The sequence below is a fragment of the Schistocerca americana genome, chromosome 2, assembly GCF_021461395.2.
Source record: "Schistocerca americana isolate TAMUIC-IGC-003095 chromosome 2, iqSchAmer2.1, whole genome shotgun sequence".
Classification (NCBI taxonomy): Eukaryota; Metazoa; Arthropoda; class Insecta; order Orthoptera; family Acrididae; genus Schistocerca; species Schistocerca americana.
Genome location: NC_060120.1, coordinates 1,122,683,141 through 1,122,697,062, shown reverse-complemented (window position 1 = coordinate 1,122,697,062; position 13,922 = coordinate 1,122,683,141). Strand labels below are relative to the sequence as shown.

Here is a 13,922-nt window from a genome sequence, read left to right as displayed (position 1 = left end):
CCTGTAACAAAGTTCATTTAAACATTATTTGTGGTTAGTTTAAAGAAAAGAATAAGCATAGATTTTCTGTACAGTGAAGCATCAATATATTCTCAAAGAACAAAGGCGTTAAACTATAAACATTAACAAATTTACAATGAATACAAGACTTACACTCTTATGTTCTTCCCATACGTGGAACAGTCCAACAATCGCTGCTTTTGCATGTGTCATATTTTGAAAAAATTAAATGTCCTCGGCGTGCGCGTAAGTATTTTTTATCGTCACAAAGTTTACAAAAGCGTTTTGTTTTTCTTGGTGATAACGTGGTTTTTTCACACTAAAATAAATATAACTTGTAGCGGTGCTACACAACAAGTCTTAACAAGTCGGCGACCAAACGTCAAAGGTAATGAAGTACAACTAACTATAAAGACTCTAGAATTTTCCTAACAAATGATAAATTGTTCTTTCTTCTGCTTCGCAGCTTCTTGCTATCCAGTGCTGCGGCAATGATTTTAAATATCTGCGCCCAGCGAGTCAGTGTACCTTTTAAACGCTGGCCCCGCGTCTTGGTATGGGCGCACGTTATAAACAGATTTCTTTTCTGTACTCTCGCGTTGTCATGCTTAGTATCATTACAAACTACAGCTCGGTGGCTATCCTTTTCTCATATGCAAAATGTCTGAAATCCAATAATATCACAAGTTGACTGTATTACAGTTCTGTGTACCTAATTGAACAGAACCCAAGCACGAGCACTGTTCTCATTCGGGTGTCAAAAACTTGTAAGTCAATAGTATTATAGTAAATAAATAAAATTCATGATTATAGTAACAACTTATGCTTAAATTATTGTTGTTCTGAATAATATTTTAACTGTATTTTTCGGACCATAAGGCGGAGCGCCTTATTAGACTACGAAAAGACGTACCCTTAGTTTTATTTCAACATTTTCATAACAAAATTATTTATTTCACTTTCATTCGCCCTGTAGGGGTGAGTACATAGTTTCTGCGCGCATCCATTTTGTCCATTCTTCTCGCATTGAGACTGCGTAACAGTACACTTACTATTGGTAATGCAAAAGAAAAGGGGTGAGGGATAGCATTCTCCTTGTAGGTTATTAGCCTCGTACAGGGGTAGAAAATATATTTCGCTATTCTTGTGGTCCGAAAAATACGGTATTAAAGTGAAAAAAGAATATAGAATTTGCCAATTTTATTTCTTTCATCTATGCTCTCTTCATCGAAATCAGGCACAAACTAAGTAATAACTTGTTGCCACGCTTTCATCCTCATGACTTTGTTACTGTAGTCACCGCTTTTCATATCCCAAATAACGGGACGACTTTCCACTTGACTTATAAAATCTTCTGTGTTGATGAACTCTGAACTCACGGCTGCACTGTGTGGAGAACCACTGGGCTCAGCAACGGCTGCCTGCCTGTTAGCAGCTCTGCTCTGCACTGCTGTGCTGCGCCTGTGCCTGTGGTCGGTGTCCCAGCGTGAACACCCCAGTACCAGAGCTGATGCGTGTCCGGCGGTGACCGCAGCCAACACACTGCACTGAGTCACATGTGACGGACACCGACAGTGTCCCGGTGTGAACGCTCCAATTCAAACGAATGTATCTCTATCAGTGTCCATCACGTGTGTCCCAGTGTGAAACGAGCCTAAGTGATCCACGATGTAAATCTTTCCGAGACCCCCTACATCACATCAGGAATGTACGAGCTCTGATTAGAGATTACTCGCAAAGTTGTGCCTTTCTGACGGATGTAGGGATTTTCGCCACGAAACACCACCACCATGCCTCAAGGCTTGCAAACGTGAACAAGTCTAAATTTGCAGTCCACATTGCAGAAGAAGATCATTAGGTCAGTAACATTGAGTGTAACATCATATTACGTTCGGCAGAAAGAGGGGCAATTATGAATCGGTCTGCTGATTAAGGATAACATCAGGGTCTCACCGACTTGCCTGACACTCCTTTCTGTTAGTCGTTTAGGAAAGTACTTCGAGGTGTCAGGTCAGAGGGGTTCCCTGAACACAATTTCTACACAAGGCAGCTCAATAGGCTGTGGAGTGCAGGGGTAGGCTAGCAATACAAATTACAGAGTAAAGGAAAAGAATATTAAGTCAGTCAACTGATTGCTATTTGCCTGTTTAAATGTTTAACAGAAAGCCTTTTAAGAAAGCAAGACTAGAAAATGTGACTGATGAGTTAAAATAATGTTTAAATAGGCTCTGACCGAGCACATATTTTAAAACGAAATACTTCCTTTAAGGAACCAGCGATCAAAATTAATTACACAATCCTCGACAATCATATTACATTCAAGACGTTTAAGATTAAACAGTAATATATATCAGAGAGCTGCCACAATCGAAAGACAAACAACGCCAATCATAAGGACAGTAGCACATAAGCAAGTAGTAATGGTAACTTCTGCTTAGACTGGCTACAAATCTGCGCGTGATTTAACACACCAGACAACAGTCTTTACAACATAACCATCAATACAATAGCAAATTACTCACACGTGTACTCCCCCACGATTTCGATTCGCAAAGCCATAGACAAAACGTGGAGAACGTATCACTTAGACCAACATGATGGTGCTTAGTTGCACAGCAGAGAACCAGACCTAATGAAACAGCCACAATTTTCGCCTCTAAATTGCCACAGTGCAACTGAGACTCAATCACAAATGTAATTTTACATCACCAGTTCCCGCATAGCCAATACAAGCGCCTGATTTTCACCCGTTTATAACGGCAGGCAGCAACACCGTACGGAAAAGAGCGTAGACACGAGCTCTTACCAATTCTCTTCTCCGTAAGCAGCCAACGGAACTCTCGGGAACCACTGGGACATCCAGTGCAAAAATCGTTACTCCTTCACACACGTTACAGGACGCCCACTTCCCACCGCTTGCTTGCTACGGTGCCTTCCGTTCAGAGCCAAGTCGTATACCTCCGTGCGATAGGTCCGGTCCCACACTCGCTGCGTCAACCCGACAGCCGTCTTCCACCACGTCCCGAAGTGGCTGAGTAACTCTCAGTGCTGCCTCCCCTTAGTTAGTCTGCGAGGAGAACAAGTGGAGCCCGTCACAGCGCGACGAAGCCAAGTGTTTCCCCGACAGTGGGGGCAGCACTGACTACCTGTCTACTCAGAATGGCGTCCGTTTTTTTTGTGGTTTTAGGGCGCACAACTTCAACGGTCATTAGCGCCCAGACTACGTTAGCAATGCACCGCGAGGCACAAGTTTAAAACAGCAACTAAAAGGGAAAACACGATAAAAGACACTGACAGGCATAGGATTAAAAAAACAGCATCATCAAATGTCCTTAGAGAGGTTTGTCAAGTTGATAAAACGAAGAACGCGAGCAGCTGCTCGTGGGTCATCCGCTAAAATGGCATCGAGAGTACATGGCAGGCCAAGATCAAGACGCAGTGTGTTAAAACCCGGACAGGACGTTAAAATGTGGCGGACCGTCAGCAATTGCCCACATGGGCAGAACGGCGCCGGCGCAGCCGTCAGCAGATGGCGATGGCTGAACCGGCAGTGTCCAATTCGTAACCGGGCCAAAACGACCTCCTCCCGCCGAGAAGGGCGTGAGGAGGACGTCCAAGCCACGGGAAGAGGTTTTAAGGCCCGAAGCTTGTTGTCGGTGAGTGCAGCCCAATCGGCATGCCACAGAGATAAGATGCGCCGACAAATCACCCTGCTAAAATCGGACGAAGGGACGCAACAAGAAGCTGTCCGAGGCTGGAGGACCGCAGCCTTGGCCGCGGCATCTGCAGCTTCGTTCCCAGGGATACCGACATGGCCAGGAACACACATAAAGCTAACTGGAGAACCGACGTCCACCAACTGCTGAAGAGAGCGTTGGATCCGGTGTACGAAAGGGTGAACCGGGTACGGATCACTGAGGCTCTGGATGGCGCTCAGGGAATCTGAGCAGATGACATAAGCAGAATGTCGGTGGCAGCAGATGTAAAGAACAGCCTGGTAGAGGGCAAAGAGCTCAGCTGTGAAGACCGAACAATGGCCATGGAGCCGGTATTTGAAACTTTGTGCCTCGACAATAAAGGAACACCCGACCCCGTCATTGGTCTTAGAGCCATCTGTATAAATGAAAGTCATGTCGATGAACTTCGAACGAAGTTCCAAAAAACGGGAGTGGTAGACCGAACCGGGGGTGACCTCCTTTGGGAGCGAGCTGAGGTCAAGGTGAACGCGGACCTGAGCCTGGAGCCAAGGTGGCGTGCAGCTCTCGCCCACTCGAAAGGTTGCAGGGAGTGAAAAATTAAGGTGTTGAAGGAGGCGACGAAAGCGAACTCCAGGGGGTAGCAGGGCAGAGACATACAACCGGTATTGACGGTCAAGAGAGTCGTCAAAAAAGGAACGATCAGACGGATGGTCGGGCATTGACAATAGCCGACAGGCAAACCGACAAAGCAGTATATCGCGCCGGTAGGTGAGTGGCAATTCGCCAGCGTCAGCATGAAGACTCTCTACGGGACTGGTATAAAATGCTCCGATCGCAAGTCGTAAACCCCGATGTTGTATGGAGTTGAGGCGGCGTAAGATGGATGGCTGTGCAGAGGAGTATACGAAGCTCCCATAATCCAGCTTGGAGCGGACGATCGACCGATATAGACGAAGTAGGACGGTTCGATCCGCTCCCCACGACAGACCACTGAGAACACGGAGGACATTTAAAGAACAGGTACAACGGGCGGCCAAATATGACACATGTGGAGACCAGCTAAGTTTCCTGTCAAATGTAAGGCCTAAAAATTTGGTTGTCTCCACGATTGGGAGAGCAACGGGACCGAGTCGTAAGGACGGTGGGAGAAACTCTTTGTAGCGCCAGAAGTTAATACAGACCGTCTTCTCGGCAGAAAAACGGAAGCCATTGGCGACACTCCAGGAGTAAAGACGGTCAAGAGAACGCTGAAGACAGCGCTCCAGGACACGTGTACACTGCACGCTGCAATAGATGGTAAAATCGTCCACGAAAAGGGAGCCTGATACATCAGCTGGGAGGCAATCCATTATTGGATTGATCGCGATGGCGAAGAGAGCGACGCTCAAAACTGAGCCCTGTGGCACCCCATTCTCCTGGCGAAAGGTGTCGGACAGGACAGAACCCACACGTACCCTGAACTATCGATCCATTAAAAAGGAACGAATAAAAAGAGGGAGGCGACCGCGAAGGCCCCATGTATGCATGGTGCGGAGAATGCCCGCCTTCCAACAGGTGTCGTAAGCCTTCTCCAAATCAAAGAACACAGCCGCGGTCGGGCGCTTCCGCAAGAAGTTATTCATAATGAAGGTCGACAAGGTAACTAGATGGTCAACAGCAGAGCGGCGCCTACGAAATCCACATTGTACATTGGTAAGTAGGCGTCGAGACTCGATCAGCCAAACCAATCGAGAGTTAACCATTCGCTCCATCACTTTACAGACACAGCTGGTAAGCGAGATAGGTCGATAACTGGAAGGCAAGTGCTTGTCCTTCCCCGGCTTAGGAATCGGGACAACAATATAGTCGCATCTGGATTGAGAGACATGCTCCCGCATGCTGGCGCGAGTCTATGTACGAAGAAGAAAACCTTTACCCGCAGGAGAAAGGTTCTTCAGCATCTGAATATGAATAGAATCAGGCCCTGGAGCAGAGGACCGTGATCGGCCAAGTGCGTTTTCGAGTTCCCGCATGGTGAATGGGGCATTATAACTTTCACAATTCGAGGAGCGGAAGTTAGGTGGCCTAGCCTCCTCTGCCTGTTTGCGGGGGAGGAAGGCAGGGTGGTAATGAGCGGAGCTCGAAACCTCTGCGAAAAAGCGGCCGAAGGCATTGGAGACAGCCTCAGGGGCCACAAGGACGTCATTCCCGACCTTCAAGCCAGAAACTGGTGAGTGGACCTTAGTGCCAGATAGCCGGCGCAGGCTACCCCAGACAACAGAAGAAGGAGTAAAACTGTTGAAGGTGCTTGTGAAAGCAGCCCAGCTGGCTTTCTTGCTTTCTTTGATAATACGACGACACTGAGCACGTAATCGTTTATAATTGATACAATTCGCCACTGTAGGGTGGCGTTTAAATGTGCGTAAAGCACGTCGACGAGCACGTAAAGCGTCTCTACATGCTGCGGTCCACCAGGGGACCGGTACGCGACGTGGAGAAGGAGGGTGAGGGATGGAATATTCAGCAGCAGCGAGAATGACTTCCGTGAGGTGTGCGACCTGACGATCGCAGCTTGTAAAGGTTTGATCCTGAAAGGTCGCCCTGGAAGAGAAGAGCCCCCAGTCTGCCTTGGAGATGGTCCAATTAGAGAAGCACGGAGAGTGGGTATGCTGCAGGAGATGGATAACACACGGGAAGTGGTCGCTCGAATATGTATCAGAAAGTGCATACCACTCAAACCGGCGTGCAAGTTGGGGAGTACATATAGAGAGGTCTAAATGGGAATAGGTATGAGATGTGTCCGAAAGAAAAGTAGGGGCGCCAGTATTGAGGCAGACAAGATCGAGCTGGTTGAAAAGGTCTGCTAACAAGGAGCCCCTCGGGCAGGATGCTGGAGAGCCCCAAAGGGGATGGTGGGCATTGAAGTCTCCAGTTAACAGAAATGGTGCAGGTAGCTGAGCAATAAGTTGCATCACGTCTGCCCTGGTAACGGCAGATGACGATGGAGTGTAACCGGTACAAAAGGAAAACGTAAAAGTGGGGAGAGTAATGCGGATGGCAACTGCCTGCAGGCCGGTGTGCAACGGGATGGGATCGTAGTAAATATCATCCCGGACCAGCAACATAACCCCTCCATGAGCTGGGATACCTACCACAGGGGGTAGGTCAAAACGCACAGAGGTGTAGTGTGCCAAGGCAATTTGATCGCATGGGCGTAGCTTCGTTTCCTGGAGGGCTACGACGAGCGGACGGTGCAAGCGGAGCAGCAACTTCAAGTCCTCTCGGTTGGAGCGAATGCTGCGAATATTCCAGTGAATAAGTGCCATCGTAAGAAAAGGAAGATGAGAGAATTGGTCACCTCGAAGGCCGCTTAGGGCCTGGCTTCGAGCGAGCACTGCCGCCGCTATCAGTAGGCGGACAGTCATCGTCCATTGGGTCTATAGGGTCATCGGCCATCTCGGGAGGATGGCCGGGAGGGGGAGCTTTCTCCGCCAGTGAACGGCCAGATGTACGGCTACCAGCGGTGCGGCCAGGCGAAACGGATGACGGCCTGGGGCGGCAACCGATGGGTGGCGCAGGAGAAGAAATGCGCCGTGGCGGAGAAGGAGAACTGTGCTTCCTATGCGCCTTTTTGGAAGGTCGTTTGGTGGAAGTACTGGTAGACGGCTGGGAGTTCGAGGTACGTAGGAAGTCTGCACGGGACGGTTCCTTCTTGAAGGCCTGACTTCTGGGTCTTCGTCTTGGCAGAAGCTGATGAAGGTGCTTGTGTCTGAGGGGTGATGGGAGGAAGAGGAGACGTCGACCGCGCGATCTTAGCACTGGCCGAACGGACGACCGTGGTGCTGAAGGTCAGATCGCATGTCTGGGTTGCCACCTCCCTGGTAGTCCGAGGAGAGGCGAGGACACTACTGTATTTCCCCGCTGGGAGCGGCGTGGGCTTCCTACTAGCCAATAGCTTGCGAGCAGCCGAGGTGGACACTTTCTCTTTGACCCGAATTTCCTGTATACAGCGTTCTTCCTTGTAGATGGGGCAGTCGCGGGAGGACGCTGCATGGTCACCCTGACAGTTCACACAACGAGGAGACGGAGGTGGACAGTCACCCTCATGGGCATCCCTGCCACGAGTGACACATTTAGACGCATTGGAACAAGACTGGCGAGTGTGATTAAAACAATGACACTGGTAGCAGCGCATAGGTGTCGGGACATAGGGGTGAACAGAAATAACCTCGTAGCCCGTTTTGATGCGCGACGGGGACTGTATACTATCAAAGGTCAAGAAAAGTGTCCGGGTCAGTACAAGGTCATTGGTGACCTTTTTCATGACCCGATGGACAGCCGTCGCGCCCTGCTCAGCGAGAAAAGACTGAATCTCCTCGTCAGTCAATCCGTCGAGTGATCTAGTGTATACCACACCACGAGACGAATTCAAAGTGCGGTGAGCCTCCACCTGAACATGGAACGTGTACAGGAGTGTGGCCCGAAGCAGTTTTTGTGCCTGAAAGGCGCTCTCAGTTTCTATTAACAAGGTACCATTACGCAACCTGGTACAAGACTTGACAGATCCGGGTATGGCATCTACGTCCTTCTGGATAACGAAAGGGTTGACAGAGGAAAAATCCTTTCTGTCCTCAGATCGAGAAACTGTGAGGAACGGTGGGGCAGGCGGTAGTACTTTTGTCACTGGTGGCTGGTCAAGTTTCCGTTTGTGGGCGGACGTCGAGAGAGGAGAAGAGAAATCCACTGCGGAGGAATCCCCCATGATTGCCAGCGTCTCCGATAGCGCGCTCCTTCCTTGTGGGGACCCTCTCAGAGGGCGCTCCCGCCTTAGGTGAATATTTACACCTCAGGTCACACCTCCCGAGAAACAGACGGAGGGACCAATCGGCATGGTCAGAAGGTATCAGCTCAGGCAATCACCCCTCCCTGGGCCTGGCCTTTACCAGGGGTACGTGCGTGCCTTACTTGTCTACCCAGGGCGGGGAATTACGCGTTACCCCGTCACCGGCTACGCGTGGGTCGGCCCTCAGGCGCGCACAGGGAGGAAGGAAGAAGAGGAAAAAGAAGAGAGAGGGACAGAGGACAGACTGTCTCAAACACCGAGGCGGAGACCAGAGAAGGCAAGGAGAAGAAGGCAAGGAGAAGAAGGCAAGGAGAAGAAGGCAAGGAGAAGAAGGCAAGGAGAGGAAGGCAAGTGAAAGAGTAAGTAAGACAGTAAGACAGTGAGATGGAGAAGAACAAAGAAAGGAACCAACCAAAGGAAGGAAGAAACCAGAAGAAGTGAAAAACCAAATTGTCCGCAAATATAGGTCGTGGAACCGTCCGTCTCCGGACGCAGGCGCTAACTACCCCCTTGAGGGGGAGGGACTCCTTTTAGTCGCCTCTAACGACAGGCAGGAATACCTCGGGCCTATTCTAACCCCCGGACCCGCAGGGGGGGGGGGGGGATAGAGCGGCAAGTCAAATAATCTGATGGTGTCTGTACCGAAGGTCTTACAGTACGCACACCACATCCATACAATTGGCGTCTTGAATGTGTTGCATAATTATATTTTGCTTTTATGTATTCAAGTATTTATGTGAAGGGACCGGTTGGTAGGACATGTTCTGAGGCATCAAGGGATCACCAATTTAGTATTGGAGGGCAGCGCGGAGGGTAAAAATCGTACAGGGAGACCAAGAGATGAATACACTAAGCAGATTCAGAAGGATGTATGCTGCAGTAACTACTGGGAGATGAAGCTTGCACAGGATAGAGTAGCGTGCAGAGCTGCATCAAACCAGTGTCAGGACTGAAGACAACAACAACAACAACAACAACAACAACAACAACAACAACAACAACATAATGGTAATAAAATAATTACAGTGATACTACTCAGGATTTCGTAGTTTTGTACATGCACTGAATCCCGCTTATGAAATACCGAGTAGAAGGACTGTAACAAACGTGATGTTGCCAGCAGCACATGCATCTTTTTTTGTACTTTCTCATTTGCTTCTGCAAGGCATAAAAACAATCTGTCTCATTAGAAGCTGACATCCAGAAATCTGTCAAGTCACAGCCGAGTAACTTTAACAACACTTCATAAATGAACAATTCAGATTATAGTCTGAGCTGATATCGGCACCACTGAAATGACTGCATTCCAGCAGTACAAATTTGTACACAGCTTTAAAATTACAAATTTAATCAGTCTTGGTGACAAAATTTTAATGGTGGTCACAGCATTTTTCATATTTGGTGCATTGTCTGTTTCCAGCATTCTCAAGTGGAAACATTTTGGTTGTTATGCTCGTACTCTTAATTTAGTTGTGCAGGATGCACTTACAAATGTTCAGAAAGTCACAAGTTGTTTTTTTTTTTAAGCAGGAGCAGCAGCGCAACAGCGCGGCTCTTAACATGCCGACAGAACAGTGGCAAAGTAAACATCAAGAAATTGATCCAAGACTTGCCCACAAGGTGGAATTCAACCCTGTTATGTTGGAACGTATTGTTGAATTGTCAGAGGCAGTGAAAAATACAGTTGCCCTTAGTGACGGAAGTTCTGTGGGCCTGTTACAATCAAATGATGATTGGGAAATCTGCTCCGCACTCTGTTCGATTTTGAAACCGTTTGAGCAGGTTTCGAGGCAGCTCAGTGCAGAGGAGTACCCAACTGGCAGCTTGGTAAGTTAATAATTTACTTTATTTGGCTCATGTACGTTCAATGTCATTTTATTGTGTACTTTTCTTATGTGTTGTGTAGTTAGCATATTTGTCTAAATTTTCAGGTTATAGTCCTGACACGTGGCCTTCTGGCAGTGTGTGACGAAATAGCCGAAATGCAGTTGCATGAAGTTTCAATGAAAGATGTTGATGCACTGAAAGAGGGGCTTACAAACCGGTTTTCGAATCTTGAGCAGAGCAAATCCATTGCCCTTGCTACCCTGGTTCTGAAATGCCAGCAATTTGAAACGTGGATCCAGCAGACAACACGAAGAAACAGTTAATATTATTGCCCAGAAACTGGAAAAATGTAGGCCAGCGTTCACAATCTGTTGAGCCAAATAATTTGGCAACTGAGTCCTTCTCTGTGTGGGGCATATTTGATAAGTTAGTGAAACATGCACAGCCACAGGGCACAGTACAGTCATGTGCTATTGTAGAGGTTCAAAGGTATGTTGACAGCTCATTCATCAGTAGAAATGAAGATCCTTGGGCATATTTACTGATTTTGCTACCACCACGCCAAACAATTGCAAAAGTGGTCCAAGAGAGATTTAATGTTGTAGCAACTTCAGTTTTTGCGAAGACCCTCTCACAAGGCACAGGACATTTAATAAAAGACAGAAGAACCCACCTCAAGCCATCGAATACAGAAAAACTAATATTTCTGAATGCCAATGGTACCTGTGATTAGACACTGTTGCTGGTAAGTGATACATCATTAGAACGCAGAACATTGTTAAACTGCTCATAATCAGAATAGTTGTACATGAACAAGAATAATTATCATCTTCAATATGTTTCTTACATGCGTACACTCTGTTGCAGAAAATTCTGGACGTGTGTGAGGTTTGGTTGTGTTGAAAGTGCCTAGTTACCTCCATGAAGGCAAACAAGACCACGTAACTTTATGATGATTATGAAACACCAAAATGCTCACATATTTTACATTTTGCTAAATTCATGCTAAGAATAATTTTGCCAGAATAAGTTATTTAGCACGTATGGGATATGACTAGGAACATGAATCGGAGCCCAAACATTTTATTTCATTCACTTTGTAACTGTGCAAAGTTAAGTGTTATAGTATATGTTGATCTGTCAAAACAATATTGAAGAATGATATCTTAGTGCAATACATTATAACAGAGCATAATCCTTACTAAAATTTACTTTTTTTGTGAGCCTTTATAGTGTAAGCCCACAGTGTATGACAAACAAGTCATTTATCTTTTGTTGCAGATACTTTTCACTTACTGCAAGTATTTCACTGTGTTTTCTTTGTCAATCTTTTGATGCTAGAGATGTAACTCACATTTATGCCAGTCTTGGAAGTGATATCAATGGTCTTTGTTATCATGTTAGTTTCTGTTGGAAACAGAGATTTAGTTTTGTTGATACATGCACAGTAATTAACAATTTAATGCTTCAGAGACCACATTTTTAACCAGAATTTCATCACCACCCACTACTACATTTAAATCTTATAGATCGTCAACTATTTGTTCATTCATTTGTCTACAGAAAGGTGACAGAGGAACAAGTCATACTGGTAGCAGTATGTCTGTGACTTGGCCGCTTCAGAGGCTAAGTCCGCGCCGATCGCGACATGGGACAAAAAAACTGGCCAACTCGCTAATTCTCTAAGTCCGGTTATCTGCACAATCTGGCAACACTGTAGACTGCGGCACTTCCTGGAGGAAAACTTGTCCCATGATAGAGAAACTCTAGGCTGATTACGCCTGTGGTCTAGCGGTAGCGTGCGTTGTTTCTGTTCATAATGTCAGTGGATCGAGAGCAGGTGGCATAAAATATTTTTATAGCCTCTTCTGTCTGAATGCTGAAGACGTGAATGTAATGGTAGCGCAGATTCAATCTATTTCGCTTTGTGACACACCGATATCAAAATTTTATCCAGTAACGATTTTGCGGCAGATTTCCTGCAGACTGTCCTCCTCTGCACGCCGTATGCGGCAAAGCTCCGGGATCCATTTGCTGGCTACTGGCAGCGGCCGTGGCGACAGCAGCGGCGTTGCACTCCCCCGTTCTGTATCGAAAGTGCCTGCTACCGCTCATCGCTTTTGATGATTTAAAACGCTTTATTATTAAATGTTGCTCCACAGAAAATTTCTACAATTTCCATTCACGCTCAAAAGCAACGGAGACAGACGCCCTGATTAGTAGGCGGGTATTATATTACATTAATCGGCAAGAGCTGAGTATGGCCCGAAATTAATTTTATAGACTGGGACGAAATGAAACCACCTCACTACATTCGATGAATTTATAAATGCTTCATACCTCGTTTCTTTTCCTTTCAAACTCAATTATTTGTGCAACTTTTGGTCAACGTTTTCGTCAAGCCAGAGTGAGCGTCTGTGGTGTAAAGTGTATTACAGTTCTTGTTTCATTCCTTATGGTAATAAGTCTATGCGATAAACTGTGTGAATACCTTGCAATGCATGCTCTGTAGCAGTGCAGGAACACTGCACATTTGGAGTTCATGAAGTATTTATTGTTGATCGGAAGTGATAGTTAAGGTCATCGGATTTAAACCAGAAAAATTTGTCGTTTTGAAGGTTTCAGAGAACGAAATGGAATTGCTAACGCCGGTGTTAGAAAACGTCTACAGTTAAATGCTATTGCAAAAATTTAGAAGAAGGGAACTATATTAATGAACATGTGCACTTCATAAACAACCTTCTGACATGTTAGACCTATATGACGAACAAAGCTCAAATTTATATCGTTGACAGTCGGTTTGAATCTTTTCAGGGTCTATTATACAGTGAAGCACCTTGGAATTTGCAAAGCAGAAATCCATGATATTAACTTAATTTACTAAGTCGAAATCGGACGAAGATTGATGTTTAAAGGCATTCTTCAGATTTCGCATAAGAAATTTTTACTAGCAGTTTGCAACTCCATTAATTAAAATGGAAAATAAAAGGTTGTAGTCAGCGGCTTCTACCGTGATTCGAACTGCTATGTCTTATAGTACAAGCACTGCAACGCACAAGGGAACCTCTGAGCTAACGACACACTGGCTGGCGGAGGCGGAATATAGTCACTGCGATGTTGCCTGAGCCTCAAAACGCAACCTTAAACACACGAACAGAGGAGGTGGAGATTACTGTTTTAACGTCCCGCCGACAACGATGTCGTTAGAGACGGAGCACAAGCTCGGATTAGGGAAGGATGGGGAAGGAAATCGGCCGTGCCCTTCCTAAGGAACCATCCCGGCATTTGCCTGAAGCGATTTAGGGAAATCATTGAAAACCTAAATCAGGATGGCCGGGCGCGGGATTGCACCGTCGTCCTCCCGAATGCACACACAAACAGGTGTTACTTATGTGAAGAACGCCGTTCTTGGAGTCCAGAAATTAAATATACTTTCTAATTGTGTCATCTTGCAGTGGATTATATCGTACGAGTCTTCGATGTGGAAAACGAATGTCAAGTGAATTTAGCGAGGTAACGCCGACCTACACCCGGAAGTAAATGCACTATCAGAGTGTTGACAAATACTTGCTACG

At 46.5% G+C, this 13,922-nt stretch overlaps 1 protein-coding gene across 1 annotated transcript in view; it reads left to right on the top strand.

The window, feature by feature from the left end:
* The window catches only part of LOC124594719 (cell surface glycoprotein 1-like), a 188,583-nt gene that overhangs the window by 126,593 nt on the left and 48,068 nt on the right, over positions 1–13,922 (top strand). Inside the window, exons 4-5 of the mRNA XM_047133088.1 lie at positions 10,051–10,347; positions 10,452–10,564. Of these exons, the coding sequence (XP_046989044.1) occupies positions 10,051–10,347; positions 10,452–10,564 (410 nt within the window). The remainder of the gene's footprint in view (positions 1–10,050; positions 10,348–10,451; positions 10,565–13,922) is intronic.